Source organism: Dendrobium catenatum, unplaced genomic scaffold, assembly GCF_001605985.2.
Source record: "Dendrobium catenatum unplaced genomic scaffold, ASM160598v2 original_scaffold_224352, whole genome shotgun sequence".
Taxonomy (NCBI): Eukaryota; Viridiplantae; Streptophyta; class Magnoliopsida; order Asparagales; family Orchidaceae; genus Dendrobium; species Dendrobium catenatum.
In genome coordinates this window covers 389916-417182 of record NW_021542761.1, presented here as the reverse complement: position 1 = coordinate 417182, position 27267 = coordinate 389916, and the positions used below count along the sequence as shown (strand labels likewise).

At 34.2% G+C, this 27267-nt stretch overlaps 1 protein-coding gene across 3 annotated transcripts; it reads left to right on the top strand.

The window, feature by feature from the left end:
• Positions 1–14814: 14814 nt before the first annotated feature.
• On the top strand, positions 14815–25379 carry LOC110100541 (plasma membrane ATPase 1). 3 transcript variants are annotated; one of them, XM_020828090.2, is made up of 23 exons: positions 14815–15045; positions 15207–15391; positions 15875–15968; positions 16443–16562; positions 16631–16747; positions 17841–17978; positions 18095–18229; positions 18603–18782; positions 18924–19130; positions 19254–19373; positions 19722–19841; positions 20510–20632; positions 20966–21070; positions 21188–21332; positions 21533–21697; positions 22032–22270; positions 22538–22570; positions 22708–22789; positions 22893–23053; positions 23323–23535; positions 24386–24568; positions 24653–24828; positions 25199–25379. In XM_020828090.2, the coding sequence occupies exons 3-23, from the start codon at positions 15909–15911 to the stop codon at positions 25296–25298; spliced, it is 2922 nt and encodes a 973-aa protein (XP_020683749.1). In that variant the 5' UTR covers positions 14815–15045; positions 15207–15391; positions 15875–15908; the 3' UTR covers positions 25299–25379. The 3 variants fall into 3 exon arrangements, with proteins under 3 accessions (XP_020683749.1, XP_020683748.1, XP_020683747.1); XM_020828089.2 differs by having other exon boundaries at positions 14815–15118; XM_020828088.2 differs by having other exon boundaries at positions 14815–15391.
• The last annotated feature ends 1888 nt before the right edge of the window (positions 25380–27267 follow it).

Below are 27267 nucleotides of genomic sequence, written 5' to 3'. Positions count from 1 at the left end.
GGCATTGTTTGGTGGTTGGGCAAAAGTTCGGCGACGGTTGGTGGTCGATGGTGGTCGAGGAGGAGCTTGGTGGCAAGAGATATCTCATATATATATCTTCCTTCTTTCTCTTCTTTATCCTTCTTTTTTTCTTTCTCTTTTGTGAAAAATTGGGTTGGGGTCTATTTATAAATTTTTTAGAGTGGCATAGTTATTAAATAGTGAGAAGATCAAGGGTATGTTGTGAGTGTTTTGGATAGATGATTGATATTGATTCCCTTGATTATAAACCCTTTATTAAGCATTTAAGTATCTTAATGATGCCATAATTCAATGATCTTGGACTCGTTGGATTTGTCTTGTTGAGCCGCTCGATTCGACTATAAGCATCCAGATTTGGAAATCATTTGATCCTCAACCTTATGCTTTGAAACATCCAAATGCGCTTCAAACCCTCAATTTGAACCCATTTGGACTTAGGTTGGATTGAATATGGTGTCGTTGGGTTTGTCTATTCGATATGTTCAATTCGACTATAAGTTTGTTGAAATCAAAGTTTGGATGGTTCCAAAATTAATCTTGGAAGTTTTCATATCGCCTCGAGATTCATGCTCGATCGAGATTATTTTTTTATGATGTATCAGTTGGCCTCTATTTTTGGATGTCAAAGTTTGTAGAGATTCAAAATACGTGCCGGAGCATTTCAATTTGTTTGAATCGCAAAATTAACCCAATATTATTAATTATAAATTTAGTGTGTCATAAAGTTGGCATGTCGATTGGAGAAAATATTTAAAATTTGCATTATGAAACTTTTAGAAATGCTTGAAAGTGACCGTGGATGCTCCAATGGGCTCTAAAAATATCAAAATTGAGTAAGAAACGTCGAAAAATAGTTTCAGATATCTCAAAAACATACGAATTGGATTGTTCTGGCAAAAATTTGGGCCCGGATGTGCATCGGCCGTTGAACCGACCCGCTAGCTCTCCCGACCCATCAAGCCTGATCTCCATTTGTTGTTTAAGAAAAAAGTGATAGAGATTCATTTATTAATGAAGGGTTTAAAAATTAGAACTGAAAATAAAATTTTCTAGCTAGCACGTGTTAGAAAACTTATTAATGCTCACAATATAGTGATATAACAAAATAAGAACTTAATAAAGCTTCAAAATTTAGTGTTCCTATCATGTGGCTGAGTAAGCAAGAATGATAGCAACAAAAACTAATATTATTGATTGTGTCTTATTCCTTCTATATCAACGATTGTTATTCTATAGCTTAGGGCTTAGGGTTATATCTAAATTAGATAACTAAAAAAATTACTTCTAACTATTTTATTTTACAACTATTGAGACTTTCCATTATAAATAATATTAATGATTCTTACTTATCAATTCTAAATAATGAGTCTCTTGATGTGTTAATAAAGGAATAATTAATAGCTTTCACATTCAAATTTATTGCTAGAAAAGGATAAATTATTGAGAGATTTTATACAACCAATGTAATTACACTAAAGTTTTGTTTGTGATGGCTTTCTTAGGCTTTGTTTGGGACGGCTTTTTTACTGCTTTCTAAAACGGAGTTTTAGTACAAAATTTTTAATTTTGTACTAAAACTCCGTTTTAGAAAGCAGTAAAAAAGCCGTCCCAAACGAAGCCTTACTGTTTCTTAAAACAGCTTTTTAGTACAAAAATTTTATTTTTTGTACTTAAAAATTGCTTTAAGAAGCGATAAGAAAGTCGTACCAAACGAAGCCTAAATGTGACTCTTGGAGCAATATTTATTAAGCTTAAATAAAATATATGGTCAATGTTATGATGGGGCATCTAATATATCAGGATATAATGCACTTATTCTTAATGATAATATTCAGGTATATATTTTATATTCATTATTTTGCTCATTAACTCTAATTGTGACTTTTTATCTAAAACCATTAATAAATCATCATTTTGAGTTTACTTTAAAAATGATTAATATTGTTGAAGTAGCTTGTAAGCTGAGTGATACTCTTAAAGTCATTAAACATTATAATATTCTTAAATGTCTTAGAACTTGAGAGTTAATTAGTTGTTAAGGCTTGAATCAAGAGACTAATTTGTAATGAGTTGCTAGCACCTATTGGGGGAAAACAATTTACCTTATGAAGTAATTATACTCAATTGATTTTTTTTATTGTTGAATTTATGGCTTTAGAGCATTAAATTTTAACTATAATTAATTATTAATATGTACAATATTAACAAGTTCTCATATTTAAACGGGATTGATGATCTAATGAGAGATACTATTAAGACTGTTAGGCTTGGTATTAACTTTATTAATTGCTACTTCTATAATAGAGCGAGCATTTTTAATATTGAGGATTGTTAAACATCGAGTACATAATAGAATAAATGATAAGTGGCGTAATGATGCTTATTAACTTATATTCATAAATAATTATTTGACTGGACTCCCAACTAAGGCTTCATTTGGGACAGCTTTTTTATTGCTTCTTAGAATGAAGTTAAATTTAAATTTTGTACTAAAACTTCATTTTAAGAAGTAATAAAAAGGCCGTACCAAACGAAGCCCAAATTTTCATGCCAAATTATCATAAAAATATGCAATTAATTGAAACTTTTATGATCATTATTCAATTCACTAATCACAATATAATTTATGAAATACAAAATTTGCTTCAAATTATAAATTATCAATTTATTTTTTTTTTAATTGTTATTTTTTTGCATAATAAATTTATTCACCCTAAAAAGATAAGCTTATTTTGCACCCAAATTATGGGGACCATGTGGCTCCTTTTGGAAGTAATTAAAGCACTATTGTTAACTAATTAGAGGCCAATCAAGCTTCTCAAAAATAAAATATAGGTTTCATAAGAAAATAGGGGAAATCTCTAAGTCATAAAAATATTACAGTTTCATCTATTTAAAAATTCTAATTTACAAATCCCACCAATCAAAAAGCTTAGAATAATTCTTCTTCCAGCTTACAGGTTTCTGTTGTACGTTCAAGCATGACACAGTATAAGCCAAAGTTCACAAATACGAGCATTTTATGCACAGTAAATGTTACAGCTGCAAATTCTCCAACAATATAATAAAAATAAGGCTTCATGAGGGATAGCTTTTTTACTGCTTCTTAAAGCAAATTTTTAAAAAAATTTGTACTAAAAAATTGCTTTAAGAAGCAGTAAGAAATCCGTCCGAAACAAAGTTTACGGCTTCATTTGGGACGGCTTTCTTATTGCTTCTTAAAGCAACTTTTTAGTGCAAGAATTTAAATTTTCGTACTAAAAAGCTGCTTTGAGAAGAAGTAAGAAAATCCGTCCCAAACGAAGCCCAAGTCTTTGAAGGTCAGATGACGATAAAGAGTTCGATGGTTTTCAACCCTCAAAACTAAGAGCTTATTCAATATATATAATTTAATTGTCATGAGAGCCCAAAATTATAGAAGTATTGGGCATGTAATGGTAAGAAGAGTTAGAGTGCATACAGATAAAAAGAGGAATGCGAGAGACACTATAGCTTTTATATAGAACAACTAAGAAAAAAATTACGGGGTCAAACATAGTTAAAATAATTGTATTGGTGTATGCAATTGATTGTAAATGATACGCTTATTCTAGAAGGCGTTGATACATTATGGTAGATATAGAAAAATTTTCTTGGTAAAAGTTGAAAGAGCTTTGGGCATAGGAGCAATCTTTAAGAGATCGTTTGTTATATGTTTGATCATTTTTCTTTGAGAAGGAGAAACCCGATCACCAAGAATAAAAACTCCAACATATATTTGAGTGTTGACGTTGAGAGTCAGAGTTGATATCGACAGTATGCATCAGTCTTATAAGTGATGGTGTGTGTTGATGTACGTGATGATAGAGTTGAGAAGCATTGGCCTTTCTAATGATGGCATGTGCCTATACTAATATTGATGGTGAGTGATGAAGTCTGTAAGTGCTAGTATAGTCGAGCGATAATGATCAGAAGACTGTAGTAAGATGACGATGGTTGGGAGGCTGTAGTTAATTAGATTAAAAGGTATTCATAATATGATAAAAATCTAAAGAATACTCCATGGTGTCTTAGACAATTCCTTCCTCGTGGATCAAAGGTCTATCTAAATTTCTTAAAGATGAGCCTGGAAAATCACTTTTAAAGTTCATGACATTTAAGACAAATATTATTATGTAATAAAAAAATTGTGCATGTAGAGTGTTTAATATCATAGTTTTATACAAAGATTTAGCACAAACTCATAAGTTATAAGAGATATTAGAATTTTTATCGTGGAAAATTGAAAATGAGGTAAAATAATGGACATGACCCTGTTGATATAGTGAAATATATAATTATAGTACAAGAGTGTGTTCTTCCCCACAATAGAAAATATGGGATTACACAATTAAGATAATTATATAATGTCAGTCGCTCAACGATAACATAACAAAGGTCAAGTATCCATAACTAAACATCATAAGTCAAACTATGAGGACGAATGTTAGTAGTCGCAATTGCGGATGGTGGTCATCAGTGATGATTGTCTGACAATGCAAGAGCTCTTTATATCACTAGCACCCTAACGTTGTCCATGTGGAAAATGAAGTTCTATTTATAACTTTTAGATAATGATATTTTGATAAATCTAACCAAAATTTAATGCACTATATTGATGAACAGTTCATATTGATCCCCTTAACCAAAGACCGTTAAATCATAATTTGAGTACATTAATGAGCTCAGAATTGAATGATTTTCGGCTCATTTGATTCATCTCGTCGATTCACTCGATTTGATTATAAATACATAAAATTTTGAGAACGTTAGGTCCTTTAATAAATATTTCAAAGTTTTTAATTATGTTTCAAGTATTCAACTTGAACTCATTTAGAATCAGATCGAATCAAGTGTGGTTTCAATGAGTTTGTATCATACAGACATAATTTGAATATAAATTTATTGAAATATGAATTCAAATAGTCATAAATTTAATTCCAAAAATTTCTTATTACAAATAATACATCGAGGTTCTCAAATATATTAATGAAAAATGATACATAATTCGAATTTTTATTTTATTTATTTTTTAATCCATAAGGGCTTATAACTAAAAATATATTTTCCAAAACAATAATTTCATCATCATATGAAATTTAAAATTAATTTTGGAGTTTAATTGCAATTATCTAAAAAATTTAATACATATTTGGTCATTTAAAAAGGTAGAATTCTAATTACAAGCAACCAAGTCAGCCAACAAAAAATTATTGCAATTTGTTCTAATTCAACCCTCTGATTCTAAACTACAAAGCCAGATGTTGACAATTTCATATATTTATAAATCCAGCAGGCCAATAAAAATTCAACAAGTTGGAGAAAGGATAAGTAATCCATAGAGAGCAAAAGTACTTAGTCTCTATTATTTTTGTTGTCTTTTGCTGTCTCACACCAAGTTTAAAAGAAGGCACAATATAAACCAAAGATGAGCACTTAGTTAGCATTAGGGCATAAAATACAAGCATCTAAGGCATCAAAGTTGCCCAAATTAGTATTAATGATATCAATTAATGATAATAATCAAATCATTCTCTACTAAATCTTCTTAAATATTGTTTAATTGAAAAATATGCAGCTATTCTTAGGGCGCTACTAAAATTATGAGTTATAATATATCATACATTTTTTATGTACTTAAATTCATGACTAGTTCGACATCCTGTCTTACAAATTATTGCTAGTTGTAAGAATTCATTGTAATTAGTAGTCTTCCTTACTAAGTGCGAGTCTGTCCATAAAATAACAAGCGTTGATTGTCGATGGTGGGAAGATTGTAGGTCATCCTACCGTACTTCCTTACTATTTTTTTTTCTATAAGGTGCACAAGGGATGTCTTTCAATTTTTCTTCTATATTTTTCTTCAAGTACATTGCAATATCAATGTAAAGATTGATATAAAAGTGCAATTATAATGTGCAACAAATAATGGAAAGAAAATCAAGAAATCACACACAAAATGAGACATCAAGATTTATATGATTTAAGCTTCAATTAAGCCTATGTTTACAAAGGAATCCAAATAAAGTGATCATCTTCTCCATGCACTAATAAAAAGCTTACTGAGGCAAAATGAACAGTCCATGTTCATAAACATCTAGAATTAGAATTATGAACTCTAAGAAAAAAAAACTTAAATATATAATTAAATAAAGAATAATATAGATATTCTACAATAATATTGAGTCCATTTTTTTAATAATTCTCCATTTAACTCAATATTATGGCAATATCCGTTTCTTATATGACTGTTTTCCAAAATGAACATTCCAAGTTCATACATCTCTAATATTTTATCCTTACATGATCTCAGTAAGCTCAATGGTTCTAGAATCGACCAAGAGAGACCTTTAAAGTGTATCTTTTATACACAAAGATGGTTTATTAATGCTAAAAATGTACCTAGCATAACATCTTTGCACCTCCTCAATGGTTGGGTTCTTACCCTAAATATTGATGATGAGACCCAATGTGGATATAAACTTTGTAATATAAACATGATTCATCTAATAGCATTTTTATTTCCAGCTCTTTCATCCCATTATCTAACTTTACTTTTGAATATTTTTTAACCAAGAAGCTAAGACAATTATTTTCTACTTTCGTAAGATGTGATAATCAAATGTGAATCATAAATATGCTTGTTTTAAAAAATATATATATCAACATGATAGGATTGTTGTATGAATATTGGTTCTTCAAAGTTAAAAGCCATCAAACATCTTAATTTCAAACTTCATGGCCATCATACTTCATAATCTTACTCCATTGTTGATTCATTATAGTGAAAAAGTCAAACTCAATGTAAAACTATGATCACCTTAGTGAGTAAAATTTGTCAAAATAGGAAAAAAGATTGTCAAGAAGGACATAAGCATTGATTGATAGCAAGATTTAAAGATCCAACTTAATACAAGCTTGTATTCGGAAGAGAAAGCAGAGAAGATCAGATACACTATCAACTTGTAAGTCATAAAAGCAGTGTACATAATAAAAAATATATTTACTGTCTCTTTTCTTAAAATCAAGTATACCCACACTCAAAAAATGAAGAAACTCAAAGTTTTTGTCAAATACATACTTATTATTAAGCTATTAGAATCCAAGATGAACTCAACCAAAGCCCTAGCTGATGTTGCTTGTCAATGCTAAAATCTTATAGTCACCTTCCCTATAAAGAATTTTAAGAGAGCACGTCCCCTTAATACACTTCAAGAAACTATTGTGGGGGATATTGCTATGGTTCTTCAATTCTCAAGATTATATTATTGATTTATCAATGTTATATTAATAATATGGTTAACTAATATTATTAGTATCATATTAAATATAATTTGATTTTGATTATATTATAATATTTTATAATTAACTAGGAATGATGGTTTAATATTCTCATTAAATTGGTAAGATTACGTAAAGGTGTGCATGATTGTAAAAGGAGGGTTTTCCAATTTTCAAATTTCAGCAAAAAATGTTTTAAGTAAGATTACGTAGAGGTGTGAAATTACGTAGAGGTGTGCAAGATTACGTTAAGGTTTCACTAGATGCTATTAAGTTAATAGGGTTTAGTTGGGCACTGGCTAGATTGGTCCACTTGCCTTAGGGTTAGTTATTTAAGTCCAAATTTTGACTAGGCTACAAGAGTTTGAAATAATCTTATGTTACGTTGGCTCCAAGACAATTTAGTTCTGACTTAAATAACTGAAGCAACAAGTGCTCAATTGATTAAATAGGTCATATGGTCCTCTGAATGAGTTTTGGTACCATTTAAGGGTCATAAGGTGATGCACATGATTCATACTATCAACTAAGAGTCATAAGGCTAAGAAGGGATCGTATAACATGAGGTTGAGTTTAACTTATAAGGCTCAAGGGCAAATAAAAAGCTAGCCTACTGCAAAGAGAGTTCAATAAGCACATATCTTTTGAATTCATTGGTTAGCTTGATTATTATATCGTCACTATATTAGGTTCATGATCAAAGTCAAGTATATTCCCCAAATGGTAATACATTTAAGCTTTGGATATGCTTAATTTGTATTTGATGGATCCTAAATCTTAACAACTAAAGTTAGTTTAAAAATTCAATATTTTTGCAAACTCTACCTCAATTTTATAATAATCTTTTAAATAAAATAACTCTTAATACCTAGAAAGAATTTTTTTTTTCATCTTATTCAATCATTAATAAATAACTAGAAAGAATATTTTGATTGTTTTTTATCAATTAATTTTTTTGACTAGATAGATTATGATCCATAATAAATATGAGATGATAAAAAAAAAAAGAAGACATTGATTAAATTTATTATCAACTTACAACATCATGTGAGGAAACCAATATTTAAAAATATGTATCTCATAATAGGTGTGACAAATGTGAAGCCATCAAAGGATAATATTCAATAAAAATATTGCAACTATTACTAGTTAAAAGTTATATCCTAACAATAAAATATAAACAATGAGGGATTACACCCATAAAAATTATTTGAACAAAAATTTTTATCACTTGATTCTACAATGTTTTCATAAAAATTTGATAAAGTAAGATTTAAAAGTTATTATTATTTTTTTAACTGAGTATAATATATAAACAATTAATATTATATTTATCCCAAATTTTATTTAAATTTTTTTAGATTCATTATAAGGTGTTGCTTGGTTGAAAGTAAATTGGGTGTAAAGCATTTCAAATATAGGAATTTTAAAAATATTGTTGTTTGATTGGATGAAAAAAGAATGTAAAATAAAGTAAATATTATGTGAGCCGTATTAATTCGTTTTTGAGATAAAATAAAATTGACTATTTTTTAGAGAAAAATATTTTCACCACAATCAACCTCTCTCGATGTCCCTTGCCACCTTCACCCCACACCACCAACCAATGGTGTCATCCTCAAGTCACCATCATTATCACCGACGTCCGGCCACCAGCCAACACCGTCAACCACCACTGCTATCAGCCACCATCGCCACTTGCGGCCGTAGCAGCCCACTGTTGTCTGCCGTCATCACATATCACTATTATGACACTCTTAGACCTTACATTACATTTATTTTATGTCAAATAAAAAAAATATTTACATGCTTTTATTTTAAATAAAAAAAAAATTTGTCGAGAATACTCAACAAAATTAATTATGGCAAAAAGAATTTTCATTCAAAGTTTAGTGCGGGAGGACGGATAGTAAAAAGGAGTCATTAAGTTGCGATCAGAGCTCTGCTAGGGTTTCCGCTTGAGCTTCCCTTTTGCGATTCTCCTGGCCGCCTCCCTTCCCTCCTCTCCAGGGAGGACCGCCTTAGGGATGTCCTCCTCCACTCTTCCATCCCTCACGCTCCCTTCTTCTTCCTCTCTGCTCCCGCGAGATTGGAAAAGTCTCTTTGCTACCCAACCTCTGGTTTCGAACGATTTCACCTCTTCGATCACCCATTTTCCTATCGAAAATGCTACAGCTCACTTCACTGCTGCTCAGTTTTCGGCTGGTGCTCCTGAATGGGCGCTCTCTCTGGTCGGCTATTCCATAGGGCGAAGGCCCTACTATGAAGCTCTGCTGGCCACCATCAAGAAGACCTGGAAGCTGAAAGGTACTCTTTCCCTTTTAACTTTAGATGATGGTTTTTCCTCTTGAAGTTCAACAATCGTGAAGACTACGACATGGCGTGGTCCGGAGGACCTTGGTTCTTTTTCGGAAAACCTTTCATCCTTCAGCGTTGGACGCCGGATTTTGTCCCAAAGCGGGAGGAGTTCCCATCCATCCCGCTATGGATAAAAATAAAAAATTTTCCCCTGTCTTGCTGGACTCCAGAGGGGATTTCAAAGATTGCTAGTTGTGTTGGTGTTCCACTGGCCGTTGATGCCCTGATTGCCGCAAAAACCAGACTCACTTTCGCTCGTGTGTGTGTTCAGGTTAGCAGCTCCTCTCCCTTGCCGGATGAAATTTATTACACGGTGGATGATAAAACCTTCCCTCTTACCGTTATATATGATTGGAAGCCTGTGCCTTGCACTTTTTGCAATTCTATCATGCATTCCCAAACATCCTGCCCTAATAACCCCAATCCTATTATCACTGAACCTCCTCCGAACAGGGGCAGAAGCACCAGTAGAAAGCCTCGCAAAGCTCCACCTCCTCCCCTTAATATCCCCAGACCCCCCATTCCTGCGATCACCCAACCCAACCTTCAATCTACACCTATCACCACCTCCTCCCAACCTCCACCTCCCACCACCACCACCCAACCCTCCATTGATATTCCATCCTCTCATGCTGCCCTGCCCAACCTCAACTCTCCTTCCACAGAGACTTCAGATTTACCGCCCCCTAATCCTTCGCTGCTTGATGCAAACCTCATTCAATCCACCCCCATTTCCTCCACTCCACTTCTGAACTCCCCTCCCATCCCTAACACGAATAAATTCTCAGCCCTCTCTGTTCAAGATAACTCTTCCATTATCATGAACACCAATTCCAGTGCAATGGGTGATGTCGGGCAGCCTCTTAATTTTGCTCGGGTAACACCTGGCAGCTCATCCCTTAATAATGACAAAACTTCTACCTCACAGCCACCTACTTCTAATGCCCAACCCAAAGTCACCAGAGGAAAATCGTCCAAGAAGGCCACCACCCCTACTTCCAAATCCCAATGACCAGCCTTCCTTTGTTGGCGGCGTGGAACACCCGTGGGTTCAATAGCCCAGGAAAAACTTTGTGTTGCAAGAAGCTTGTTAACACTTACAATCTTGACCTTATTTTCATTTTAGAAACTAGAATTTCTACACCCAACAACAGCAACAATTGGTTCCTTTCAACACACGCCATCTTCCCTCATGAAGGTTCTTATGATAACTTTGCTCTTGCTAGTCCCAGCAGAATTTAGGTTAAGTGGAACTCATTGAATGTGAGCTTTAACCCTGTTTTTACTTCTAGTCAGTTGATTCATGGTCAGGTTTTTTATGGAAATGCGGAATCTTTTTTGGTATCTGTGGTCTATTCTTCAAATTCTTTGGATGAAAGGCAAAATCTTTGGAGGGATCTATTGGATATTGCTGACAATATTAATTCCCCTTGAATCATTCTTGGGGATTTTAATTGTTGTCGCTACACTAATGAAAAGGCTGGGGGGATCTTTTCTTACTGATAGTAAGGTTTCTGATTTCAACAACCTCATCTTTAACATTGGTGCACATGATCTTTCTTCTGTGGTGCACTTTTTCACTTGGTTTAATTAACGTACCAACAACCCTATACATATTAAGTTGGATAGAATGCTGGTAAATGATGCCTGGTTACAGACTTATCCTAGTTCTTATTATCTGGTGGATGACCCACAGATATCTGACCATTCTCCTATCATTTTGCATAATGTCAACAAAATTCAGCGCAAGCATAGATTTCTCTTCAAGAATTACTGGGTTAATAAACCTGAATTTTGGGACGAACAGATCTCTGTGTTCTCCCAAAAATATCACAGCAGCCCGATTTATTCCTTCTATCAGAAGCTTAAGACTCTTAAGCTTAACATAAAATCTAAGAATTGGGTTTCTTCTATTGACCTTCAATCTAAAATTACTGAGCTCAAGAGCTTCCAAAATCATATTCTGAGGCAAATTCATGATGCTCCCCTTGAACCACATCTTAATCTGGCATTGAAGGAGGTTAATCACAAGCTTCTTGAGAGAAATTCCAACTGGTCTGATTGGGTCATTCAAAGAGCAAAAGCTAAATGGTTATCTTGTGGGGAGGATGATCTTAAATTCCTCTATTCTAAGATCAATGCTCGGCATAACACCAATTTTATCAAAAGCATCACAACATCTGAGGGGACCTTTTCCGATCCCAGTGAACTCAACAATGCCATTGTCCGACATTTTCACAAGCTATTCAATACTGCTCCTCCTCATATTGCTTTTGGGAATGCGCCTATTTTTCTTACTGTTCCGGATAGCTTTGCCACCCAACTTGTTGCTCCTGTCACCATTGATGAAATTAAACATGTTATCTTCTCTGCACCCAATTCCTCGGCCCCGGGGCCTGATGGCTACTCCTTTGAATTCTATAAATCCACGTGGCGTATTATTGGGAAGCAGCTTTGTGGTGCTATTTTATCCATTTTTTCCACTAGCTTTATGTCTAAGCACGCCAAGGCCACAGCTCTTGCTCTGATTCCTAAACGACCTCATGCTCAAGACATTACAGATTATAGACCTATTTCTCTCTGTAATACCTTTTATAAAATCATTGCCAAGATTTTAGCAAACAGAATGAAGGATGTTATGTCATATATTATCCACCCTAGTCAGTCTGGCTTTATTAAAGATAGAATCATCACTGATAACATTTTGATTGCGGATGATTTGCTTAAGGAGTTTAATAAGAAAGGCAACCAAAAATACTTTTGTGCTAAATTTGACATTCACAAGGCTTTTGACATGGTTTCAAGAGAATTCTTACTTAGACGACTGATTGCAAAGGGCTTCCCTACAGCCTTTGTTTCCTGGATAAAAGGTTGCATTTACGACGTGCATTTCTCTATATCTATTAATGGAGCTCTTGAAGGTTACTTTAACTCTTCTTCTGGCTTAAGGCAAGGGTGCCCCCTTTCACCCTATCTCTTCTGCATTGTTATGGACAGTCTTTCTTCCTGTTTTGAGGAAGCCAATCTCAATAACACCTTTAAAGGCTTAGAAGCTGGTAATGAGTCCTTCTCCCATCTCTTATACGCTGATGATCTTTTGGTTTTTGCCAAGGCCAATGAAAGTAATGCACACTCTCTCAATGAGATCTTACTCAATTTTGCTAATTTCTCTGGCTTGAAAGTGAATAGCAATAAGAGTTGCATTCAGTTTTCTATGAATACTCAGTATGACCAGGAGATTTCTAATATTCTCAACATTCCAATCTCTTATGCTCCTGTCAAATATCTTGGAATCCCTATTTTTAGCAAGAAGCTCAAAATTTCTGATTTTCAACCACTTATGGTTAGAATTATGACCTCCCTTGATGGCTGGAAAGCAAAATCTCTATCTATTGCGGGCCGTTTACAATTTTTGAAATACACCATTTTCAATATTATTAGTTATTGGGTGAGAGGCTCCTTAATCCCCAAAACATGCATCAAGAAAATTAACAGCCTTTGTTCTCGGTTCTTGTTTTATGGTGACATTCACAAGAAGAAAATTCACATGATTTCTTAGAAAGATACTTGTAAACCTAAAACTGCTGGAGGATTGGGTATTCCTACAATTGATTCGTTATATTTTGCTTTTGGTTGCAAAACTATTTGGAGATTCTTCAACAATGATGGCTTACTATTTAACTGGTGGAAGGCCAAGTATCATTCTTTTTGGAATTTCAGGATCACTAAAAACTCATCATACTGGCATTTTCTTTGTGATATTGCAAAATCTTTTAGGCAAAATCTGACTCTTAATATCACTGCCTTCAGTAAGCTTTCTTTTTATTGGGATCCATGGTGTAAGGATCTCTCTGTCGCTGAAAGGCTGGTTAATGATAATATGGAAGATTTAATTCCCTATTTCGATTGTTCTGTTAGTGATTGTTTTTCTGCTGGCACTTGGTCTTTACCTTCCTCTATCCCTTCGAATTTGGCTGCTTTGATTTTTTATGTATCAAACTCTGGTAACACGGTGGTTTCTAGCTGGAATAGCAATGACAAACCTTCTTTCCACACTTTTCATAAGAAGTTTTTTCAAGGTCTGGAAACTGTACAGTGGTCTAATTTTATTTGGTTTAAACATCATGCTACCCGTTTCTCTATATACTCTTGGATGGCTTTTAGGAATGGGCTTAAAACTGCAGATGCTTTGATCTCCAGGGGTATTCCGGCATCTCCTGAATGTGTTTTTTGCAAGACCGACAAGGAAAATATTAAACATCTTTTGTTTGAATGTGATTTCTCCTATAATATTCTTCTAAATACTATTCCTCAAATGAGTTGCATGCTTTTTAGACCAAATCTGTGGCAAGTTTTTAACACCATTGAGGAAGGGGATATGGATTACAGTCGGAAAAGCCTTTGCTATCTCTTGCTTACTGCTATTGTTTATTACATCTGGAAGGCTAGAAATGACAGGCTATTTGGGAATATTATTGACTGTCAAACCACTGTTTTTGGGAACATTAAAAGAGTTGTTCTGCTTAAGATTTTGAAGAAGAAATGCTTTCAAAATTTACATCATTGGTTGGAATGAATTGGCTAGAGCTCCTGGGCTGGCTCTTTTGGACTGTGGAAGTTTATCACCTAGACTATTTTGGTTACCTGGACGGCCTTCTTAGGCAACCGGGCAACATGGTTTTGAAGGGCAATGATGAATGCAACATTATTTCTATCCCCTTAGATGGTCTCTTCGGCAACCAGGGGACCAAATCATCCGACTGGATGAATTTTGACGCTTTGGAGTTTAACTTGAGGGTTGCAACCTGAGCCCTTTTTATTATTATTCACTTTTCTTTTCTGCACCCTTTATTGTCTGTTTTTTATTGGTTTTCTGCAGCTTTATGCTGATAGTTTAGACTAGCTCTCTTTTATTCTGCAGCATTTTTTGTGGCTGATAGGATTTTGTTGACTGGTAGGTTGTGGTGGCTGTCAATTTTTTACTGTAACTCTTTTTATATTATATGAAATGGGCTACGGCCCCAAATATTCCAAAAAAAAAATTATGGCGCCGTTCACATTTTTTTGGAGCAAAATTGAATCTGTTTTAAATTACAAAATTTTCCCGTACTGCACGTCTGGTTGTACGGAAGCGACAACCTGCAGAAATAACGCGGAGGTTAGACAAATTATTGATGAGCGTGACACTGGGCTCTTGACGATCTCAAAGCATTTCGAATGGCCGACCTCGATCTCCACAGTTTCTCATGGACCCAGCTCTCATGGAGTAATGGATCCCCAAGCACTTTGCATTCTTGAAAACCTTTTTGATTGTTTCAATTGATCTGCTTCCGTAACTTGCTGGCAAAGAAGGACGACAAAATCGAGGTAATTGAAGCGCCGGTCTTCACTAGTGGAGCTCCAAATGTTTGGGTTCTCATTGCATCCAGCTTCCTTCAAAGTACAATGATTTATCAATTCTTCGCTATCTGCCTTTCTTTGTCTAAGCCGCCTCATGTCTTTTCCCGCGCTGAGTCAACCTAATTCAGGGGAAGTTCCTCAACCGCGCCGGATAGTATCAGTATATATATTTGCGGCAATGCGTTTCCGTTTTATGCCCCAAATTGCGATTTGGAAGAGAGGAAAGAGGAGGAAGATCATTATTGAGCGGTACGGATGATCTAGTGTCAGCGGTGGAGAATTGGGCTGTGTTCGACTCGTTAATTAGTCGGAGGTATTATTCGTTTGACATTTTTTCCCTTGGTGATTCGGAATGGAATCATTTTGTGGATTAGGCGTGGGGATTGAAAAGGGGATCAACTGTTATTGTTTTATTCTGATTGGAATTCAAAGCAGTTTGTCTTTGCTTCGTTTTATAAATGGAAAATGGATATTTCCTTTTGCTAAGTTGGAATCTCTTTACATCTGGATTTTCTGTTGATTTTTGGGTTGATTTCATGTTCGTGTAAATTTTATGCTCGACGGATTTCTTCTCAGAAACTATGTCATTGATCTAATTGGGAAAAGAAATTATGGTAGCATAATTGTATATGAGATCAATATATTTTTTGCCCGTCGCCTATCTTCAATTTGACAAAACATTAGAAGTATGAAAATATAATGATGATAAAACGTTGTGAAAGTGTCTTTTGAGGAGTTGCTTTATAGAAGCTTTTCTGATTTATCCACCGAGTTCAATTTTTTTTCTTTCCTGCAGATAATTCTTTCTCAAGTGATTGTGTGCTGAAGTAATGGAAGCTTCTATGGATGATAAGTCACTCGAAGCTATTAAACAGGAAGCTGTTGATTTGGTATCTATATACCCTCCCTACATAAAGAATTTGCTTATTTAATTTGAACTTTTCAACCCATTGATTTATGAATGGAGACAAATAGATTTGCTGCAAAATTATACCCGATCATAACTTGCTTTTCCCTTGAAGTTCCTGAATTAACTTAATGCTTTCTTGAATAACCTGATAAAAGTTCAATGTTTAGTTGAATTGCTAGTCTGGCACAATTAAGCTTCAAATACTGTTGTCGTTGATCTTTTACAAATGAAAGTCTAGTACTTTTTTATATTACCGTGGTTCAACTTAGTAATTTAAAGCTCTTAGAGAATCGAGAACTATTTGTTCCTTCTTAAATATCCTTTTCTTCTTGAATTCCTGGTAAGTTGATTGAATGCATGAACAGACTCTGTTTCACCTTCTGTTTTGTCGAGCATGATGACTCAAAATGTTGTTTTACATGATAATATATCTCATCTTAATTTTATTTTGCAGGAAAATGTACCTATTGAGGAGGTTTTTGAGAACTTGAAATGTACAAAAGAAGGTTTAAGCTCTGATGACGTTCAGAAGCGGCTCGCTGTGTTTGGCCATAATAAGCTTGAAGAAAAGAAGGTCTGGCCGGACACATTTGAGTTTTTCTGATGTATTCAGCCTTCATGATTTTTTTATTTTTTTTGCAGGAAAATAAAGTTCTCAAATTTTTGGGATTTATGTGGAATCCACTATCTTGGGTCATGGAGGCGGCAGCTATCATTGCCATTGCTCTCGCGCATGGTGGACGTGATTTGCGAGGAGAGGTATCAATTTTGGTTACACTATCAATTTATAAAAATTGTTTTTTTTTAATTGACTGAATGCTTGGATTCAACTCCTTTTTATTATTATGGTAATTTAGTTATGAATTTCCTCCTATTCTTGCTAAGTTACGCATGAGAATGGAAACTAGTTCACAATTAAAGTAATTGTTGAGTTTCTAATATCTTGTTTGTTTCCATTAGCCATTGATGCAAACTTCCATGTTGATGAGTTTTTATCCATTAATATATTAGGCTTAACTTTGGCTTTGGTATGTCACCTTCCTATCAAGTTGTATTAGAGCCTCAACTGGATTATATATTCCATGTGGTTTGTGTTTCAAGTGGATCTCTATTGCTTCTACCACGGCTAAGCAATATTCAAGAACAGTGTCTTTCACATAGGTTCCATGTAATTGAGTGAGCTGTGAGCTCTTAGTTCATGACATCTAATGTTATTGAGAAGTTTTCTTTTCAATGGGAGTGATGGTTGATATAAGAACTTTCATATAGGGAGCGATTGTAAAGATATGCAAGAGGGAAAATAATTACATATAAAAAATTAAAATAAGAGTTGAGTTTTTATTCTTGTTTAATTAGGAGAGGAAGAGAGAGTTAGAAGGTGAATACAATAGAATAATGAGAAGGCAATAGAGATGTTGCTTTGCAATGATGTGACCAGGCTTGGGCATGATCAAAGGTTGACCAGCCTAATGTTGATCTTTTATTGTCCAGTTCAGCTCTAAGCAAGTATGATTCAACTGATACAACTAAGTTGACTCGATATTTCATTCTTGGATTTCCATCAAAGTTTAACTAGCTTCAAAAAATTTACTAAATGAAAATGGGGTTTTTAACTAACATAGAAATGTTATGAACAAATTTTACATTAGTGTTGCTACTGCCAGCGTCACTGCAATTCCTACTATTGCAGCGGCTGCTATTACAGTAGACCTTCTTATTGTTGTTCTTCTTCCGATTGCTTTTGTTATATTGTTTACCATTATATATTGGATTAAGAACCACGTGTGTGATGAATCTTTGTCTTGCATTTAATTCTGCTTTTCTTTTTTAAATAATTCTTTTTTTCTTGCAGAAGAGAGAAATTGATTACCATGACTTTGTTGGCATTTTGGTTCTACTTATCATTAATTCGACAATCAGCTTCATAGAAGAAAATAATGCCGGTAATGCTGCTGCTGCACTAATGTCTCAACTGGCCCCGAAGGCTAAGGTCCTTTTTCTGCCTTTTTGTCTTTTTGTCTTTTTGAAGGCAAATTTTGCATTTCCTGATAGACAGCTTAGTGTTGCCGTACTGATTCTTATCAATGCCCCAAATATTGTTATCAGGCTTTAAGAGATGAAAAATGGAACGAGATAGATGCTTCAATATTGGTTCCAGGTGATATAATCAGCATTAAACTTGGCGACATTGTTCCTGCTGATGCACGTCTTCTTGTAGGAGATCCTCTGAAAATTGATCAGGTACATGTTCTTGAGCATGCATTAAATACTATTGGGCATGAGTGATAGAATAATTTTCTCAATATGAGTGCTGGCGTTTTCCTATTTCCAACTCAGTTGGTTCAGTAGTGATGAGCTTATCATCAAATCTTTGTGAGTTAAAAATTATGTTGTATGTTAAGCATTGGCCTTATCCCTTGAAGATTTTAGTTTATATGTGTAGGATTAATCATTCACTTACCTTGTACAATTTTTCAAACTCTATACAGATCCAACTTTGGATGCTTATGATTACAAATTGCTAAAGATATCTCTAGTTGCATATTGGTTGTAAATGTTTGTAGTAATTCCTAATTAGGCATGATAAAATGGTTGCCGTACTTTTATTTTTCAGTCTGCTCTTACTGGAGAATCCCTACCAGTAACTAAGTACCCTGGTGATGCTGTCTACTCTGGTTCAACTTGCAAACAAGGAGAAATAGAAGCAGTGGTTATTGCTACTGGAGTTCATACTTTCTTTGGCAAAGCAGCTCATCTTGTGGACTCCACTAAGCATGTTGGTCATTTTCAGAAGGTATCTGTTGTTCCTAGCGACATTGGATTGCCCGTCTTTCTTTCTGAACTGTTAATATTTGAAATTGCTTGCATTTGAAGACATGTAAGCATCTTTTTTGGAAGGATTGTATTGGACATTTACTTATTTCTCGTGCTGCAGGTTTTAGCTGCCATAGGGAATTTCTGTATATGCTCAATTGCATTTGGAATTATTATTGATATAATAGTGATGTGTGGAGTGCATGGAAGAAAATATAGAACCGTCGTTGATAATATTCTTGTTCTACTTATTGGTGGCATTCCAATTGCCATGCCCACTGTCCTTTCTGTCACAATGGCCATCGGATCTCATCGCTTGTCTCAACAGGTTTACAATTTATATGCTTTTACAATTATTTATTGGTATTTTTTTTTATTCTCCAACATCAAGATTATATGTTGAACACAGCTGGTAGATTGAGGAATTTATTGTGGTTTTTCAATATTGTAGGGTGCCATAACAAAAAGGATGACTGCTATAGAAGAAATGGCTGGGATGGATGTTCTATGCAGTGATAAAACAGGAACTTTAACACTTAACAAGCTCACTGTCGACAAGAATTTGATTGAGGTCATATTTCTTACAATCCATGCAACTGAACTTTAACTTAGCATGAACTGCAGTTATTGCAACATCAATTAGCATGATAATAGATAGATGTTCATCTGTGAATTTACATGAGGCAAAATTTGTAGGTTTTTTATTTTGGGAAGGGTAGCTAAATGGTTGTATGCATCTCGATTTTTCTGAGCTTTCACGAGCAAGGGGATAGCTTAAGAAAATGTATAGCCTGAAACCCATTTAATGGTTGTGAGAATCTCGACTTTTTCTGAGTTCTCATGTGCAAAACGCTTGTCATGTTGATCAAATATAATTTGAGTGCCAGGAACACGTTAGAACTGACCAATGTTGTTGCAGGTCTTTGCCAAAGGTTATGACAAGGATTTGGTAGTATTAATGGCTGCAAGGGCATCAAGGCTTGAGAATCAGGATGCCATTGATGGTGCAATTGTATCCATGTTGCCGGACATGAAAGAGGTAAAATGAGTTTGAATGTTGTGTTGAGGTCCTTGCAGCTTATTACACTTTGCCTAACTTTGTGCGTAAATTTCATCATCATTATATTTATTCTAATTATTTGGGGTTAGTTTTATGAATCGTTTTTTTATTCATTACCATTGAGTGATGCTTAAGGTGTCAAACATATTCTTCTTAAATCATTTTGAACATGTTCTATCCATTTTACATTAGATTTACTCTTCTATTTCTAATCCTCTAATACTATTTTTTTCTATTTTTCTAGCTGGTGCATCTTTAACCATAATATAAATACACACAACCACCTAGGCTTTTTTATTTTTCTTATATTCAATAAATGTTACTCCAATTACTTTAATAATATAATTATTTATTAATTTATCCTTGCTAGTTGCAGCACATCCATTCCAATATTCTCATTTCTGCCACATTTTAGATATTAGTGAATTTTTAGCTTCTTAGGTTCCACAAATGGACATGAATTCTAGGCACGTTTGCTAGTTCAATTCTCTATTCCTTTGTTGCACATTATACTTTAGATTTCATTTCTGATTTCTAGTTGTGAGTAAAACTGCTTGTTCATGTTAGAATATTTGGATCATTTGTATTTTATTTTCATTTATATAAGTTTGAATAATGCTTCTCACCCAATTTTTTAATTGCTATAGGCGCGTGCTGGTATTCAAGAGGTTCACTTCCTTCCTTTCAACCCAACTGACAAGAGAACAGCTCTCACATACATAGATGCTGATGGTAAAATGCACAGAGCAAGCAAAGGTGCACCAGAGCAGGTATATATCAGTTTTCTTAGTTAATCAGATTTAAGTGTAGGTAACTTTTTCTTTTAGACATGTTGGAATCGGTCTTCTGGTGCATTTAGCACTCTGAGTACTCTTAGTACTTCGGTAATACAAGCACTTTTAAATTATTAAATAAGCGAAAAAGTTTCTGTCATTTTTTTTTTAATTTTATTTTAAAAAAACTCAAATAGCAATAGTGTTTTTGGCTGGTAAAGGAATACAAACTGTATTTTCTACAACAAAAAAAGATAGTATGATCTGGAGAATTACAACAGAGTTAAGCACCCATCATGCCCACTGAATTAAAATTTTGAACGTTCGCAGATTCTCAATCTTGCATGGAACAAGTCAGAAATTGAAAGGAAAGTGCATGCAATTATTGACAGATTTGCTGACAGAGGGCTTCGTTCCCTTGCTGTTGCATATCAGGTTAGTCAGTATCTAATTTTAGACTTTTAGTTTAGCAAATGGTTTTTTTATCGTCTTTGTGATTTTATTTTCTATGTTCTTTGTTGATGAGATATTATTTTCCACTGTATTGTTTAGGCTGTACCTGAGGGGTCCAAGGACTCTGCTGGAGGACCATGGGAGTTTCTTGGACTTCTTCCACTGTTTGATCCTCCGCGCCATGATACTGCTGAAACAATTCGAAGAGCTCTGAACTTAGGAGTTAGCGTCAAGATGATCACAGGTTTGTCTCTTTTGGCTTTTCATGCTATTCATTGTGAAATGCCAGAATAACTAGTAGCAGATTATTTATTGCTTAATCTACATGTGTATACTCAACTGGATCTTCTTCTTTTTTTTTATTATAGTAAATACTTTTGTTGATGACTTTTTTTTTTTTCAAAAATATCATTTACCATATGCCCCTTTGTGCAAATTTTGTAGGTGATCAGCTAGCCATCGCCAAGGAAACCGGTCGGAGGCTTGGAATGGGCACTAATATGTACCCATCGTCATCCTTGTTGGGTGAGACTAAGGATCAGGATGCTGCAGGCCTTCCTATCGACGAGCTCATTGAACAGGCTGATGGTTTTGCTGGGGTTTTTCCAGGTACCTTTTGTTATTATTATTACATACATACTATTTTATTTCATGCTATTTACATATCTAACATCAAAAATATTAATATTACATACATACCATTCATATACAACTTTAATATCAAATATATTACTCCTGTAATTCTTTTCTACCATTCATACTATTCTATAAACTTTAATATTTCATTTCATGCACCAAAATTTGTTCTATGGACGGTAGGCTTGTAATTTTAATATTTTTGATGTTAGATATGTAAGTAGCATGAAATAAAGTGGTATGTATGTAAATCTCCCTAAATTTTATTGGAACAAACTATACTGAATCTAGTTCTTTCGTCTTATAGAGCACAAGTATGAAATCGTGAGGAAACTTCAGGCTAGAATGCATATCTGTGGGATGACTGGTGATGGAGTCAATGATGCACCTGCACTGAAAAAGGCAGATATAGGAATTGCTGTGGCTGATTCAACTGATGCTGCTCGGAGTGCTTCAGACATAGTTCTTACTGAACCTGGATTAAGTGTGATAATTAGTGCTATTTTAACGAGCCGTGCAATTTTTCAGAGGATGAAGAACTATACGGTATGTTAAAATTTGACATAGTATGTTTTTGCAACACTTGGGGCCAATCTAGTTTTAAAAAATGCTGTGATATTCTATATCATATCTTTCTTTTGGAAATGGAATTAAACAAAACTTCTTTTGTTAATGGAATCTTCTGCATTATGAATGTTATAATAGAAAGAATAACATTGTTATTTTTATTTTAATTATTTTGTACTTCATATAGAAATATTTCAATGCTGAATTTACTGATGCTGATGGCTATTACATGCCTTTATTTTCCAGATATACGCCGTTTCAATCACTGTCCGTATTGTGGTAAGTACCTAGTAATGTATTTTCATTTTTCTGTCATATCGTATTATGCTCTCTCTCTCTCTCTCTCGGTGCATGGCGTACATTCATATTAGCATAATTTAACATTATTTTGACATGTTCACTTCCCATGTTGACAGATTGGATTTATGCTGCTGAATGTCTTTTGGAAATTTGATTTTCCTCCATTTATGGTTCTTGTAATTGCAATTCTGAATGATGGTTTGTATCAAACTTATAGCTTGTCAACACAGTTTCTTTTTGCCATTTGATTACACTCATTTTGATCTCTCATTCTCCTAATAGTGCATTATTCCATTCCCAGGAACCATCATGACTATTTCCAAGGACAGGGTCCGACCTTCTCCACTACCTGACAAGTGGAACCTCACTGAAATTTTTTCGACTGGACTGGTACTGGGAACCTACCTTGGTCTGAGCACTGTTTTATTCTTTTATGCAGCTCATCAGACTGATTTTTTTGAGGTAAATATGCTTCTAGATTTTGAGCTGCATTTTCTGATATTTTTTCAATGTATAACTACATGGTAGTATTGAACAAAGTTTTAATACCAGTTCCATGAGAACTATTATAGGCCAATTTACAGAAGGTGAGTCTATAAGCACTTTCTATCCTTGGAGCCTCATCATCTTGGTGATTAGGGTTTAATAGCTAGATAAATTGTTAACTGGAAGTTAATCTTGAATCTTCCAAACCATCTGTGATACTGATCTACTAGTTACCTTCTCTACAGAAAATTTTCAAAGTCAAGAACTTCAACAAGAACAAGCTAAACCCACAAGATGACCTCGCACTCTTCTATAATGGGCAAGAGTTGGCTTCGGCTGTATACCTCCAAGTCAGCACCATTAGCCAGGCTTTAATATTTGTGACACGCTCTAGAAGCTGGTCTTTCTTGGAAAGACCTGGTTTTCTTCTTGTGGCTGCATTTTTCATTGCTCAACTGGTCAGTATCTCTTTTGCCATCTTGCTTTTTAACGATTATTTTCATGTCCTCTGTAAAGTTAATATTTTCTTTAAATGTTGATTTATAATTGAGCAAAAGTGAGCTCGCTGTTGATTTAATTAACTTTGAATTATATGCATCTCATAATACTAATGGAAATAACATTGCTATCTTTGGAAATCTGTGAGTTCAGGTGTTGTTAGGCTCGAATAAACATCTGCACCCATCGTTATTGTGTTGATGTTATTCTTTCTTGTCATAAGACATTTTTAAAAGAAAGTATCTTGCAAAATATGAAGCAGTGTCATTTAGTTCAAGAAAATCTCCTGAATCTTGAGGTGAATTTTGAGAATGATAGACTGAACCAAGCGATCTCCTTTGTCTGTGTGGCTGGAGTTGGGGGAGATAAGGAAAGCAAAATGTTTAGAGGTGTTACCATTTGCTACATAAATAAAACAATACTAATAATAGTAATTATAAATCTTTTGGCTTTCACTATATTCTCATATTTAAATTTATATATTGCTCTTCTCATTAGAGCATTTGCCAAATTAGATTCCATAGTAATCAACTCCAGGAGGACTATCAACAAAATGTGAATCCCATATCACCATTTTTATTATCAACACATTACCCAGAAAATCTTAGAACGCATTACCTGCAGTAGAAACTTACCAGTAAATTTTGCTTTTACCAACATTAATTATCTGTATCGTTAATAATATATTTAAATATTTAACTAACATCTCGTCCTTTTTTTTTCTCCCTAAATTCATTTGTTACATGAGGGATCTAGGCTATAGATTTCAAGAAAAAAGCTAATTTTGAGCACTTGGATTTATTTATGTAGATTGCAAGTGCGTTGGCTGCCCTTGCCAACTGGGACTTTGCTGGAATCAGAGGAATTGGTTGGGGCTGGACAGGAGTTATCTGGTTGTATAATATTGTTGTCTACTTACTACTTGATCCACTTAAAATTGGAGTTCGATATGCCATGAGTGGGAAAGCTTGGAACTTGGTCTTGGATAATAAGGTGAACAACTACCAAAGTTTCTTACATGAATATGATTCATACTTATTCTCATTGTGACTTTATGCCTACATATGAATTTCTCAGATGGCTTTCACAAGAAACAATGATTTTGGTCGCGATGCCCGTAAAGCCGCATGGGCTCTCGAGCAGCGAACGCTTCATGGTCTTCAGACCACAGAGCCAAAATTCTCTGAGCGCAGCACATTCTCTGATATTAATCAGATGGCTGAAGAAGCCAAAAAACGTGCAGAGATAGAGAGGTGGGTGTTATAGTTTGAAATTCTATGCAAAAGATCAATTCTATTCTTGATTACACACAGAAAAGGGCTGTCAAATATTTAATTGCACCCACCACGGCTTAGCTCGGGTGGGGGGAGCTCGGCTGGGCAAAGCTCAGGTCCCGGGCTCAAATCCCTTGAGCGGCCGTGACAGCCTTACATGTTGGCCCGGGAAAATGGTGTTGGTTGCCTGCTAGGTCGACCGGAGTTTACTCGCCGCTAAGCAGAGGGGTTCCTCGTAAAAAAAAAAAATTGCTCATGAACAGTCTGTGTTCAGCTTGTTATAAAAATTCTTATTCGCTATGAAAGCAACCAGAACTTGAACATATATTTAACTTGGTTACTTGTGCAGGTTGAGGGAGCTGTCAACGTTGAAAGGAAAGGTGGAAACTGCGGCAAAACTAAAGGGGTTGGATATTAATGATAACTACAACCAGCACTACACTCTGTGATTGATGGAATGTTTCAAAAACTCTGTTGCTTGTTTAGATGTTTTCAAGTATTGTTAAAATTGTGTGATTTTTTTTTTTTTTTTTTTGGCATTTAAGAATTCTATTGATGTTTTTTTTTTCTTGTTTTTGTTATCTTGTTTGATAAACTAATAAAAGTATTTGTTATTTGTAGAAATGAATCTGTGTTGGCTGAAGTTTGTAAATTGAAATCGTATGAAATTCTCAGCTGCAGCTGATTGTTGAACTGTTGTTTTTCTTGCTTCGTTGATGTGTCCACCAATTAATAGTCATCAAATCAATTTAAAAAGGAACCCCCTAATTTTAGGATTTTTTTTTTTTATCCTTATGATGAAAAGGAGCTTTTTAGAATGAAATTTTGATTTTGTTTGAGACAATTTTTTTATTCTTTTCTAAAGCAGTTTTTAATTAAAAAATTTTTGAACTAGAAAATTTTTATAATTATATTATAAAGCAACTTTAAAAAACAATATGAAAACTATTTCAAACAAATCCTTTGTTAGAGTGAGAAAGTTAGTAAAGAAGATATTGTCTATTTTTTTTTATATAGTAAAAGTTTATTATACTTCAAATTCTTTTTAAAACTCTATTTTTAAATGATAATTTTATGATTACTTTTATATACAGCTACTGCATCTCAAGTAAACCCTAAAACCACAAAACTAGGAGCTGCATGTTTGCTATTGCAACATTGATTAATTTATTGAAATAACATCACAGGTCATAATCATTTAGCTTGAATTATTATTAATTCTTTCAATTTTCTGACCTAAAGGATTAAATCCAATGTATTTTAGGATTAAAAAAAATTATATTGATATTTAAGGACTTAAAATAAACTATGTGCAAGAAAGACTATGAAAGAGTCTATTTTTTGTTAGGGTAATTATTATATAAAGAGAACCAACAACAAATGGATTTTTATGTAATTTTGATTGGTATTTAAAGAGAATTGATTATTATTTGTTTATTAAAATTTTTGAAGATATAATGATTGAATAGAACAATTGTTGGGATTAAATGATTTCTAACCAAACTTCTTTTATTTATTTATTTTTTTTATATTTTTATATTGATAGTGGTGTTGCTTGTCCTTGAGTTTTTCCTTCTTTTTTTCTCTTTTGAAAACAAAAAAAAAACTTAAAAAATATGAGTAAAACTATTGGGATTATATATAGAAACCCTAGAGGATAGAAGGACCAACATAAAGATTAATTTAGCTTTAGTTAGAATGAATTGACCCCCAAACAAATTATGGAATGTTAAGTCAAGTTAGTAAATGAATGAATAAGTCGAACCATGGTCTTCATAGGATTGAACTAACCTGATTATGCTGAACCCAGCACAAATTGGAAAAAAAACCAGATTGGCTTTGCTCAACTCAGAGCGAACAGGGTGCATCTAAAATAGACACACAAAATGTCTAAACAATATACACATTTTCATGAATGAGTGTTTAGTTCTGTGTGGAATCAAATTGTGTTGATCAATCAGGTTGTATTATAACCTCAAATCTCAAGTCAATTTCTCGTGCTTGCTCAGGGGGTCCACCTGCTTGGGTTTAGGTACTTTGCACACAATTTTTTTTTTCATACAACGCCCCGACACTATAAACCTAAACAACCCAACATTGTATTCCCAAGTGTACTCGGTGATGCAAAGTTTGCTTAGAGAAATGATAGAGAATAGAGCGTCACAACACTCTAAATTCAACGCCGCACGCTGTGGGGACTCCACAACGCTAGCAATTTGAGCGCCGCAGCATCATGTTGGCAGAAGCTTGAGTGTCGCAGCACTATGAGGGAGTCTTGATAGTTTTATTTCTCTTTTTTCTAAACGGTGGCGTCTCTTGGAGTTACTTTACTCGACTTTCTTTTATATTTTGAGTGAGAACTACTTTTACTTTCTTATTTTTTTCGTTGCAGTATTTCACATGAGTTATGTTTATTTT